Genomic DNA, 13,056 nt, shown 5'->3' with positions numbered 1-13,056 from the left:
GTAGCCTGATGGTCTGAGGGTAGAAGCTATTGGCCAGTCTGATAGTTTTAGCCATGATGCTCCTGTGCTGTCCACGTTTGAGTGATGGAAGTGGGAGAACAGGCCTTGGCTTGGGTGGCTTAGGTCCCTCATGATCTTCTTGGACTTCCTGCGACACCTGGTGTTGTAGGTGTCCTGGAGGGCAGGCAGTGTGCACACAATGGTACCCATAGGCACCCTATTTCTGTCCACTAGAGATTAACCAACACACCAACGTCAAAATTCAACAAAAAGTCAGACAAACCTACACACCAGGGATGGGGTCAATTAAAAGGCAGTTAATTCGGGAAGATATTTTAATTGAAAATTCCAAATTGCAAAAACATATGAAATAAATAGCTACTCTTCAGTTTATTGAGAAGTCATTGAAAATAGCTGCAGTTTTTTTGTTATTTTGAATTGTTATTTAAGTTTACTTCCTGAATTGACTGCTTTCAATTCGAATTGACCCCAGCCCTGCCACACACACACACACACACACACACACACACACACACACACACACACACACACACACACACACACACACACACACACACACACACACACACACACACACACACACACACACACACACACACACACACACACACACACACACACACACACACACACACACACACTCCCAGATAGTTGTTGTCGAGGCTGATTGTGGTTGGCTAACTCCCCCTGTACAGGTGTCTTCATCACCCACGGTGACGTGGGGGTAGGGACAATCGTCGGCTCAGCGGTCTTCAATATCCTGTGCATCATCGGCGTTTGCGGAATATTCGCCGGACAGGTGTGTGTGTTTCTGTGCACATGCACATGCACATACACGTGGCTGTTTCTGTGGGTGTGTGTCTGTGTGTGTGTGTGTGCGTGCATGTGGGTCTCGCTTAGTGCAGCATATGCATTTTGATCACTTATGGGCTGAGAAGTAAATTGAAAGATTGAGTTCTCCTATGGGGAACCATGTCTACATGTCTGATAGTTAGCAATTGCTCCCAGCTGTCGTTAGTCTCTGGAAAGCATATTTCTGGTCCTGTATTCACGAAGACTAGGAGTGTTGCTCTAGGATCATTTTAGATTTTAGATCATAATGAATAAGATTCCATGGAAAGGGGGGACCTGATCCTAGATCAGCATTTCTAGTCTGAGACGTTTTATACACTATATATACAAAAGTATGTGGACACCTTCAAATTAGGTTATTTCCTCCACACCGTTGCTGACAGGTGTATGTGTATAAAATCGAGCACACAGACAGGCAATCTTCATAGACAAACAATGGCAGTAAAATGGCCTTACTGAAGAGTTCAGTAACTTTCAACGTGGCACCGTCATAGGATGCCAAATTTCCAACAAGTCAGTTTGTCAAATTTCAGCCCTGCTAGAGCTGCCCTGGGTAACTAAGTGCTGTTATTGTGAAGTTTAAATGTCTAGGAGCAATAACGGCTCAGCAGTGAATTGGTAGGCCACACAAGCTCACAGAACGGGACCGCCGAGTGTTTAATTGCGTAGTGTGTAAAAATTGCCACGTCAGCACAATAACTGTTTGTCAGGAGCTTCATGAAATGGGTTTCTATGGCCAAGCAGCTGCATACAAGCCTAAGATCACCATGCGCAATGCCAAGCGTTGGCTGGAGTGGTGTAAAGCCCGCCGCTATTGGACTCTGGGGCAGTGGAAATGCGTTCTCTGGAGTGATGAATCAGCGTCTGACGGACAAATCTTGGTTTGGAAGATGCCAGGAGAACACTACCTGCCTGAATGCATAGTGCCAACTGTAAAGTTTGGTGGAGGAGGAATAATGGTCTGGGGCTGTTTTGCATGGTTCAAGCTTGGCCCGTTAGTTCCATTGAAGGGAAATCTTAACACTACAGAATACAATGACAATCTAGATGATTCTGTGCTTCCAACTTTGTGGCAACAGTTTGGGGAAGGCCCTTTCCTGTTTCAGCATGACAATGCCCCCGTGCACAAAGCAAGGTCCATACAGAAGGTTTATCGATATTGGTGTTGAAGAACTTGACTGAGCTTGCACAGAGCCCTGACCTCAACCCCAATAAACACACCTTTGGGATGAATTGGAACGTTGTCTGCGAGCCAGGCCTGATCGGCCAACATCAGTGCCCGACCTCTCGAATGCTCTTGTGGCTGATGTCCCCACAGCAATGTTCCAACATCTAGTGGTAAGCCTTCCCAGAAGAGTGGAGGCTGTTATTGCAGCTAAGGGGGGACCAACTTTTGTCCACATACTTTTGGTCATGTAGTGTATCTGCAGGGCTGTGATCTCTTTCCTGACTGACTGTTTCTCTCTCTCTTTCTAGGTTGTAGTGTTGGGTTGGTGGTCTGTTTTCCGAGATTCATTCTACTACGTCTTGTCGATCCTCGCCCTTATTGCGGTAAGTCTGAAAGTAGAATGCACATTACATGTACTGTATGCGACCATAAACAATATATTTATTTAAGTATTTTATTAGGATCTCCGTTAGTTTTTCTGAAAGCAGCAGCTACTCTTCCTGGGGTCAACACAAAACATAAAACATGACATAATACAGAGTATTAGTGGACTAGAACAGCTCAAGGACAGAAGTACATGTTGAATAATTCCGAACTGCCATTATTTTCATTTCTGCCTGTGCTCTCCCCCCCCCCCCCCCCCCCCAGTTTATCTACGATGGGAAGGTAGTATGGTAAGCGAGCCCCACCTCTTTTCGATTGTTCCTTAAATAATACCTTGATGGGATGGAATCTGCATTAGTTGCTTATCTGAACTGTGGGGCTCCTTTATTGGGTGATGTGATGGGATTTAATTGGGCTTCATTGGGTAACTGAGATACGATGTGATTTCAGTGGTTGTCTCTCCGTTGTGTCCGTCTCAGGTGGGAGAGCCTGGTGTTGGTGGTCATGTACTGCGGATACATCCTCATCATGAAGTAAGTGCTGCACTACTGAGTCAGGGACTTTACAAAACTCAAGGCGTCACGCCCAATGACATTGATCTGGTGGGGGAGACCGATTGACGTCATTAAGGTATCTTCTATATTTCCAAGAAATATACATAGACTCAATGCAATGATATTGAATTTGAGTGCCCCCTGAGTTTCTGTGGGGTGGAAGATTTTCACCTGTCTGTCTCTGTCTGGCTGTGTGTCTGCCCTGGTTCGTCCAGGTCACTCCCCTTGTGCTCCGACCGCCCTTCTATGACCTGTTATGATGCCACTCAGAGAATAGCCTACTACTCGCTGACCATTTCAGATACCATCCTACCTTGCCCATACGGTTCGCTGTATAACCTATGTGTGCATACATACAGTATGATGTAAAACACACAGCGTGGTTTCACATTTACCGGAAGTTGCAGGACTGAGTTTGCCACAGTTATCGTACGCGTGAACAATCGCAAACGTTTTGCTGCAGTTCACTGTATACATGGGGACAGTTTCCCGGACCCAGATTTAACCTCGTGGTTGAATACAAAGATATTTGAATTGAGATGAAGTATGTTGGTTAATCGGTGTTCAGGAAACTGTTCCTTAGAGCTTACAGACCACTGCATAGTGTTCAGTTATTGTTTATTGGGTGTTGATGAAAAACATTAACCGGTGTCCCCCTCTCCGCTCTTCTCCCAGGTTTAACCAGAGCTTGCAGAAGTTATTCGCGAGTAAAGACGACAAGGACAAGAATCAGGCCAATGGTAACGCAGCGGCCGGCAGCGAGATGCAGGATGGTAATGCTAGTTATGATGACAGTGTGTGGGATGCCGAGCCCGTCATTGCCTATACTCAGCATGGCAGTAGGTAAGGCTAACCAGGCAGGCTGTAGTCCACACCAAGGCTTCTCTCGAGACACGGGCTTATTCTCTGTCTCTTTACTTGTCTTCTTTTAACCCCAACAGTTGAAAAAGACTAAAATTAACTATTGGTCGTTTCTGATCAAATAGGGTTGAGGGAATGGCGGGCATTCTAGTTCAAATGTCATTAACTTTGACTTATCTTTGCATCTGTCCCATTGTGGCATCTGAGAGCACGGGCAGCGCCATTGAATCGATCTCCATTTTGAAGTAGTCAAATTTCTTCTGCTACTCCTTCCAACAAACAAACTGAAAGGGTGTGTGCTGCCACCTAGAGTATGTTGTTTGAACAGGTATAAAGCCAAGGTTGGCAATTTACTGCCACCTGCAGTTATGGAATGTAGACCCTCTTTGACCGTCTTTGAGCATGCTTTCTCACGCAGAAAAGTATTCTCAAGCTAAAGAGGGAACGCCCACTTATACAGACAGGAACCGCGGCCATTTATTCAATGGCGGTCTTTATGCAACATCCTCATTAACCACCATCTTTGAGTTGACTACTTCAACATGGTATAAGTCCTCCATGCGGTTGCCCATGCTTAAACAGGCTTTTGGACACTATATGTCTGGAGCTAAGTCTATAGATTGGGCAGGAATATGAACTTGCGGGTCCATGGGAGTTGGGTAGGACTTCCTCGGTCAGTGTGGTGGAGGTGTTGCAGTTCCACAATCTCCATTGTACTGTGCCGATTGACAATGGGTAATAGGTAACCTTCAGCTCAACCACAGCACTTGGCTCTCTATCTCTACCAGAGGAGGCTGGCGGGGTGTGCTACAGGAGGATGGGCTCATTGTAATGGCTGGAATGGAAATGTGGAACGTATCGGACATATGGAAACCACGTTTGACTCGGTTCCATTTATTCCATTCCAGCCATTGCAGTGAGCCTGTCCTCCTATGGCCCCTCCCGCCAGCCGCCTCTGATATCTACCCCTCTCTCTCTTCCTGGCCGCCTTATCGTTGGTATTAATGTCAGCAACTAAACACATGAAAATAACAGTCAGACATAGACAAACAAACAGTTCAAAGGTCAGATCAGTATCTTGTATAGATGCGGCCATATCTTCCACTTTCTTTCCACTAATGTCAAAGCGCCTGTCTGTTTAGTCTTACCAAACCCACTGTTGCTTAATGTGTGTTGTGTTTCTGCACGCTAGATTGCAGTGTTTCTCTGCTTGCCTCTTGAATATCAAAATATAGGGAATGTTTGTCAGCTTTGTTTTCTTAGTATGCATGTCAATTTATATATAATTCATAAACGTAAGAGTTGAATATAGAACACTTATCAGACTCTGAATTCGGGCCATTTGACCAGAAATAGGTGTCAAACACAAGAGGAAACTTCTCACTGCAAGGTGTTTTTACACCTGAAATGGATTTTTGGTGTTTGATGTTTTTTTGCTAGCATGTTTGTGTGTGAGTCAGGGTTTCTGTTAGCTGGTAATAGCCGGCATTTGGCTAATAAAATGAATTAATTGAAAAGCAGATTAAGATAATTGCTGCTGGCAATTGTCCGGGAGAAGAAGATAAAATCACATTGTGAAATAATGCTTTATAGCCTCTTCAATGATGGAAATACCAGTCGATGTAAATACATGACTGGTCATGCTTATCGGTCTATAGGTATATTTGCATAATTCTGCGGAAATAAATTAGTCCGTGTACAGTACTTTCGTTAAGCTTCTTATTAATCACACGCGAACAGCATACAGACATAGAACCTTTGAGCTGAAAATCTGTCAGATAATGTGAGACCTGCTGCTACAGTATAGCCTAGTGGTTAGCCTAGTGGTTAGAGCGTTGGATTAGTAACGGAAGGTTGCAAGTTCAAACCCCCGAGCCGACAAGGTACAAGTCTGTCGTTCTGCCCCTGAACAGGCAGTTAACCCACTGTTCCTAGGCCGCTATTGAAAATAAGAATTTGTTCTTAACTGACTTGCCTGGTTAAATAAAGGTAAAATAAAAAAACAGAAAATGAATAGTCAACCGCAGCCATGCTTCAACACCACTTAGCAATGAGCTGGAGGCAGCATATGCATTTTGAAAACATATACCTAATTGTTTGAAACCCGGACGTTTTCCGACATATTATGAGGCATGTCTTACCTTCAAAACAGCCTAGGCGAAATCAGACCACATCCGTGGAGGCAATTATTTCCTATAGACTTTCATTGTCCAGTAGCCAAAGGCACAATCCTCGTCTTTTTAACAACCCATCCTAGTTGTTTCCTCAGATCTCCCTTCTTTCTACATTTCTAACAGTGTTTTCATCTCTGTCACATGAAAGCGCTGGCTTGTGCGGTACACTTTGACGACGGGGTTTTCCCGTTAATTGCGTGTTGGAACAAACATTCACACGTAGCCTACGGCCTTGTGAGCTTTGCCGCCCTTATAACGTGAAGAAATAATAGGCGGTCAACATATTTAAGCTCAACGTTCTGATCTGTTGCATCAGACTCATTGCTTTTGAACTTCTTTTTTTCATGTAGCTTTGGCTCCTGGTTATATGAATTTGCTATCTATCCTCCCACAACTGTTCCCAGAGTCTGTTTGGAAGGGGCTATTTCTTTCTCGACAAGCTGACAAATTAGAATAGTTCAACTTTTCTACTATGGGGGATAGTATATTGACATAGGGTGGTGATTTTACTCCTCTTGTTGGCTGAGGAAATGTGGACAGTTATTCTTCATCTTCAAAGTGCACATCAGAATTCAGTAAGAAGGACATCGTTGCATCCTCGGTTTGCATGTTCTGTTCATCTGAATTACCATAATCTAAATGCGATTTCTGTCATTCTGAGCACCGTGGTGAACGCCCTAATCTTGTTATGCACCCAATGCATATGGGTCCGGTACATTTCTCAAATGTCCAGCGCCACACTTTCCTGGTATGTGAGTGTGTGTGTGTCAGTTTTGAATGTCTAACATGTCTGTCCGCCTCCAGTCAAGCCCAGTAAGGCTTACAGTCGTGGGTCTGTGGTCATGGTCGATGAGATGATGCATGCCAACCCTCCCAAGATGCGTTTCCCCGAGGCCGGCCTCCGCATCATGATCACCAGCCATTTTGGACCCAAGACCCGGCTGCGCATGGCCAGTCGCCTCATCATCACTGAGGTATGGATAGAGAGTGATGCAACTGCAGGAAGATGGTTTGTTTCAATGTTAGAGAAGGCAATGATCTCATTTGTATAGATTTGATAGTGCTGTCATTACTGTACTGTTGACTACCTGGGTCGTGTTCATTAGGCATCAAACAAGAAAAAAACAGACTGAATCAGGGGGGAATATCTGGACTTGGTCCAATACCAAACACTCCCTTTCATTTTTCATTGAACAACATTTTCCGACGTGTGCCTTAATGAACAACTCCTTATTTTGCCTCTTCCTGTGACAGCGTCAGAAGCTGGTCCAGGGTGCCAACGGAGTGGAGACCCAGGTGCTGGAGGGGAAGGTGGATGTTGAGAACGGCAACGTGCCCGAGGACAAGCCTGCAGAGGAGGAGGCCGAAAATGAGACAATCTCCCCCTTTCATATCCCTGGTGTGTGTGTGTGTGTGTGTGTGTGTATTTGCATTTGCTGTGTGTGTGTTGTTTATCCAGACAGAGCTGGACATTATTGTGGATATGGCTCATCAGATGTAAACATGTGCTTGCACTTCAGTAGACGCGGTGCCCTTACCCAAATTATCCAGTGACTATCATATCATGACTAATTCTAATGATCTTTGACAGAGAGTTATGTACATGACAGACACTGCTCCAATGTGTGTATGAAACCTCCAAGTGCTTTATGATTGAAGTAGCTGATGAGTTAAATTGGTTGTGTTAGTGCTGGGCTAGACCAAAAACCTGCACCTTCGAGACTGCTGCCCAATGTTCAGTCATTGAACACTGGTCACTTAAATACTGTTTTACCCACTTCATATGTAAAGTGCATTCAGAAAGTATTCAAGCCCCTTGACTTTTCACACATTTTGTTAGGTTACAGCTTTATTATAAATGTATTCAATTGTTTGTTTCCCTTATCAATCTACACACAATACCCCTTAATGACAAGCAAAAACTGTTTTTTGTATTATATATATATATATATGTACTTATGTACATATGAATACTTAAGTAAATGTGATATTCCAGTGTTTATATATATGTAATATATAAGTATTCAGACCCTTTATTCAGTACTTTGTTGAAGCACCTTTGGCAGCGATTACAGCCTCAAGTTTTCTTAGGTATAACGCTACAAGCTTGGCACACCTGTATTTGGGGAGTTTCTCAAGCTCTGTCAGGTTGGATGGGGTCTCTCCAGAGATGTTTGATCGGGTTCAAGTCCGGGCTCTGTCTGGGCCACTCAAGGACATTCAGAGACTTGTCTTGAAGCCATTCCTGCAATGTCTTGACTGTGTGCTTAGGGTCGTTGTCCTGTTGGAAGGGGAACCTTGTGGGAACTAAACTCATGACTATGATAACATTTCCATTATTAGCAGGATCTAGACTGTCCACTGTAAAGTGCTGAGACAGAATGGCTACATAAGGAATGGAACCTATAGGACCTTTGTAATAAAGTCTAACTGAATCTACAGGTTCCCGTATCTGTGCAAATATTTGACTCAAGATTTTCAATAACAACCTTCGCCCAAGTCAGGTCCTGAGTGCTCTGGAGCAGGTTTTCTTCAAGGATCTCTCTGTACTTTGCTCCGTTCATCTCTCCCTCGATCCTGACTAGTCGCCCTGTCGCTGAGAAACATCCCACATAATGATGATGCTGCCACCACCATGCTTCACCGTAGGGATGGTGCCAGGTTTCCTCTAGATGTGAAGCTTGTCATTCAGGCCAAAGAGTTCATCAGACCAGAGAATCTTGTTTCTTACGAGTCCTTCAGATGCCTTTTGGCAAACTCCAAGCGGGCTGTCATGTGCCTTTTACTGAGGAGTGGCTTCTGTCTGGCCACTCTACCATAAAGGCCTGACTGATCTGGAAGGTTCTCCCATCTCCACAGAGGAACTCTGGAGTTCTGTGAGAGCGACCATCAGGTTCTTGGTCACCTCTCTGACCAAGGCCCTTCTCCCCCGATTGCTCAATTTGGCTGGGCGGCCAGCTCTAGGAATAGTCATGGTGGTTGCAAACTTCTTCAATTTAGGAATGATGGAGGCTACTTTGTTCTTGGGGACCTTCAATGCTGCAGAAATGTTTTGGTACCCTTCCCCAGATCTGTGCCTCGACATAATCCTGTCTCTGAGCTCTACGGACAATTCCTTTGACCTCATTTGCTCTAACACGCACCGCCAACTATGGGACCTTATATAAAGAGGTGTGTGCCTTTCCAAATCATGTCCAATCACTTGAATTTACCACAATCATGTTGTAGAAACATCTCAAGGATGATCAATGGAAACAGGATGTACCTGAGCTCAATTTCGAGTATCATAGGAAATATCTGAATACTTATGTAAATAAAGTATTTCAGTAAAAAATAAAAAACTGTTTTCACTTTGTCATTGTGGGGTATATTGATGAGGGAAAAAATAATTCCGTACATTTCATAATAAGGCTGTAAAGCATGGGTGGGCAACTACAGTCCTTGAGAGGCTGATTGGTGTCACACTTTTTCTCCATCCCTAGCAAACACAGCTGATTAATCAAATTGCATTCTAAATTGAAGATCATGATTAGGTGATTATTGGAGTCAGGTGTGTTAGCTGGGGCAAAACTGTGACATCAGGCCCTCGAGGACTGGAATTGCCCACCCCTGCGTAATGTAACAAAATGTGGAGAAAGTCAAGCGGTCTGAATACTTTCCGAATGCATGTATGTGCTGTATTCTAGTCATTGCTCATCCTATATAACTACTGCTGTACACCTTTTCTATTCACATACTGTCTATATTGCCTTTACACAACTTCAAATGCATATGTATATTTATATTCTGGACTCTGACATTGCTCATTCTAATATTTCTTAATTCCTTTTAATTTTGGGGGGATTTGCGTGTATTGTTAGGTATTACTGCACTGTTGGAGCTAGGAACACAAGCATTTTGCTACACCCGCAATAACATCTGCAAAATATGTGTGTGTGATCAGTAAAATGAGATTTGACCTAGTTTTTCCAGGACCAGAAAGCTGTTCTAGAATGAGTTGTACGTTCTCCTAGGGAGTTGTTCCTCACCACTGTGTTTCTGCTTTGCTCTTTGAAATTCTGGGCTTTGTTACAGTAAAGCACTTTGACTTGATATTAATAGGGCCTTATAAATACATGTGGTTGATTTTTACCTGCCCCTTCAATCCTACAGCGGGCATCAGCAGCAAGTGTAAGTGGCTGATCGCGTGGCCCCTGCTGCTCCTCCTGTTCTTCACCATCCCCAACTGTGCCAAGCCTCGATGGGAGAAGTTCTTTATGCTCTCCTTCATCCTCTCCACTGTCTGGATCGCCGTCTTCTCTTACTTCATGGTCTGGATGGTGAGTGTCAGGGTACAGTAGTGGACGTGTTTAATTATTCTTAACCAGAAGTCCCCGCTAGAATAGGAAACAAACAAAAATTTGACCATCTGGGGACATTTTGTTAGTCTCCACGAGGTCAAATGCTATTTATAGGGGGTTTAGTGTTAAGGTTAGAATTACATTAAGGGTTAGGGTTAGGAGCTAGGGTTAGGGTTAAGGTTAGGATGAGAGTACAGGTTAGGTTTATGGAAACTAGGATTTCGAATGTCCCCACAAGGTTAGCTTAACAAGACTGTGTGTGGTGTGGAGTGTGTGTGGAGGAGGGGTGTGTGTGGGAGTTGTGTCTGGCTGTTTTGGTCACTGATCAGTTGTAATGTGGGTGTGGTCACAGGTCACCATCATCGGCTACACCCTTGGCATCCCAGACGTCATTATGGGCATAACTTTCCTGGCAGCGGGCACCAGTGTACCAGACTGCATCGCCAGTCTCATCGTTGCTCGGCAAGGTACGACTCTACTTTCTGTCATTTCCCTTTAACGGTTTGTGAGGATGGAAATCAAGGGCATCTACTCATTGAAAAACAAAAGGTATCTTTGAACTGTACCATCTTTGGCAATAATCTTGTCTTAAGGCTTTTCAAAGTTAATTCTGGGCGTTGCTTTTAAGTACAATGCTTGTATTTGAATGACAACTATTTCTGTTTAGGAATGGGTGACATGGCAGTGTCCAACACCATCGGCAGTAATGTGTTTGATATCCTGGTTGGACTGGGGTTGCCCTGGGCGCTACAGACCATGGCGGTCAACTATGGCTCTGAGGTAAGAACAGCTATAGGGAACGGAGTAGGGTTCAGTTGCCCCTTGTCGCTGATCTTGGATCAGTATAGCATTTCCCCCACAAATGTTTAAGGTTAGAATAGGGGGATGGGAAGCTGATCCTAGATCTGTATCTTCACCCTGGAGCATAGGGAACAGCTTTCCTTGTAGGGAGCATTGAGAGATTACTGCTTTGCTTGATGTACGACTTTGTAACTCCATGTGCACGGTAAATACGTGTAGTTTAGTAGTCATCTTTCAGGAAGCGTATACACTGAAATGAGGTCAAGTGATGTTGACTCTGAACACTTGAGTTGGAAGTGTTCATCAGTCATGTTTTGGAGAGGGAATAACACATTTTTTAAGGACTACTACAACAAGTGTTTCAGTACTGTGTGATTGAGTCCTTGACCCTACTATTTCTCCAGCTCTCTCCTCCTCTCCCACACTTCAACTAGGGGTGCATCTCAATAGTACAATGCATACTCCTGGCCAGAGAGGAAGCCACTTAAGACTATTGAGATGCACCCCGTGAGTTAACTATGACCACAGCCATGTATTTAGATAGTTGTTCCAACTTTTATAATTTTGAATATTGCTTTAATCTATACAGTTGAAGTCAGAAGTTTACATACACTTAGGTTGGAGTCATTAAAACTTGTTTTTCACTCCGCAAATTTCTTTTTAACAAACTATAGTTTTGGCAAGTCGGTTAGGACATCTACTTTGTGCATGACACAAGTAATTTTTCCAACAATTGTTTCACTTATAATTCACTGTATCACAATCCAGTGGGTCAGAAGTTGACATACACTAAGTTGTATTCCAGAAAATGATGTCATTGCTTTAGAAGCTAATTGACATCATTTGAGTCAATTGGAGGCGTACCCGTGGATGTATTTCAAGGCCTCCCTTCAAACTCAGTGCCTCTTTGCTTGACATCATGGGAAAATCAATAGAAATCAGCCAAGACCTCAGGAAAAATATTGTAGACCTTCACAAGTCCGGTTCATCCTTGTGAGCAATTTCCAAACGCCTGAAGGTACCACGTTCATCTGTCAAACAATAGTACGCAAGTATAAACACCATGGGACCACGCAGCCGTCATACCGCTCAGGAAGGAGACGCGTTCTGTCACCTAGAGATTAATGTACTTTGGTGCGAAAAGTGCAAATCAATCCCAGAACAACAGCAAAGGACCTTGTGAAGATGCTATATCCATAGTAAAGCGTTTAGTACCGACATAACCTGAAAGGCCGCTCAGCGAGGAAGAAGCCACTGCTTCAAACCTCCATAAAAAAGCCAGACTACGGTTTGCAACTGCACATGGGGACAAAGATCGTACTTTTTGGAGAAATGTCCTCTGGTCTGATGAAACAAAGATACAACTGTTTGGCCATAATGACCATCATTATGTTTGGAGGAGAAAGGGGTCGCTTGCAAGCCGAAGAACACCATCCCAACATGAAGCACGGGAGTGGCAGCATCATGTTGTGGGGGTGCTTTGCTGCAGGAGGGACTGGTGCACTTCCCAAAATAGATGGCATCATGAGGTAGGAAAATTATGTGGATATATTGAAGCAAAATCTCAAGACATCAGTCAGGAAGTTACAGCTTGGGTCACAAATGGATCTTCCAACTGTACAATGACCCCAAGCATAGTTTCAAAGTTGTGGCAAAATGGCTTAAGGACAACAAAGGCAAGGTATTGGAGGGGCCATCACAAAGCCCTGACCTCGAAATGTTTGAGTTAAACAATTAAGTTAAACCATTTAAAGGCAATGCTACCAATTACTAAATGAGTGTATGTAAACTTCTGACCCACTGGGAATGTGATGAAAGAAATAAAAGCTGAAATAAATAATTCTCTCTACTATTATTCTGACATTTCACATTCTTAAAATAAAGTGGTGATCCTAACTGAC

The 13,056-nt window shown here is 43.8% G+C and overlaps 1 protein-coding gene across 2 annotated transcripts in view; it reads left to right on the top strand.

Annotated features, from left to right (window-relative positions):
• LOC123990905 (sodium/potassium/calcium exchanger 4-like) overlaps window positions 1-13,056 on the top strand; it is a 65,370-nt gene that overhangs the window by 46,215 nt on the left and 6,099 nt on the right. Inside the window, exons 6-15 of one of the 2 annotated variants that reach the window (XM_046291914.1) lie at window positions 717-820; window positions 2,350-2,424; window positions 2,690-2,715; window positions 2,905-2,958; window positions 3,655-3,719; window positions 6,819-6,988; window positions 7,269-7,413; window positions 10,167-10,333; window positions 10,707-10,821; window positions 11,022-11,134. In XM_046291914.1, coding sequence (XP_046147870.1) covers window positions 717-820; window positions 2,350-2,424; window positions 2,690-2,715; window positions 2,905-2,958; window positions 3,655-3,719; window positions 6,819-6,988; window positions 7,269-7,413; window positions 10,167-10,333; window positions 10,707-10,821; window positions 11,022-11,134 — 1,034 coding nt within the window. Of the gene's footprint in view, window positions 1-716; window positions 821-2,349; window positions 2,425-2,689; window positions 2,716-2,904; window positions 2,959-3,654; window positions 3,753-6,818; window positions 6,989-7,268; window positions 7,414-10,166; window positions 10,334-10,706; window positions 10,822-11,021; window positions 11,135-13,056 lie in introns of both variants that reach the window. The other variant, XM_046291913.1, reaches the window with a different exon arrangement.

This window comes from Oncorhynchus gorbuscha, linkage group LG12, assembly GCF_021184085.1.
Source record: "Oncorhynchus gorbuscha isolate QuinsamMale2020 ecotype Even-year linkage group LG12, OgorEven_v1.0, whole genome shotgun sequence".
Taxonomy (NCBI): domain Eukaryota; kingdom Metazoa; phylum Chordata; class Actinopteri; order Salmoniformes; family Salmonidae; genus Oncorhynchus; species Oncorhynchus gorbuscha.
The sequence above is the reverse complement of the archived record's forward strand: the minus strand, read 5'-3'. Positions and strand labels throughout refer to the sequence as shown.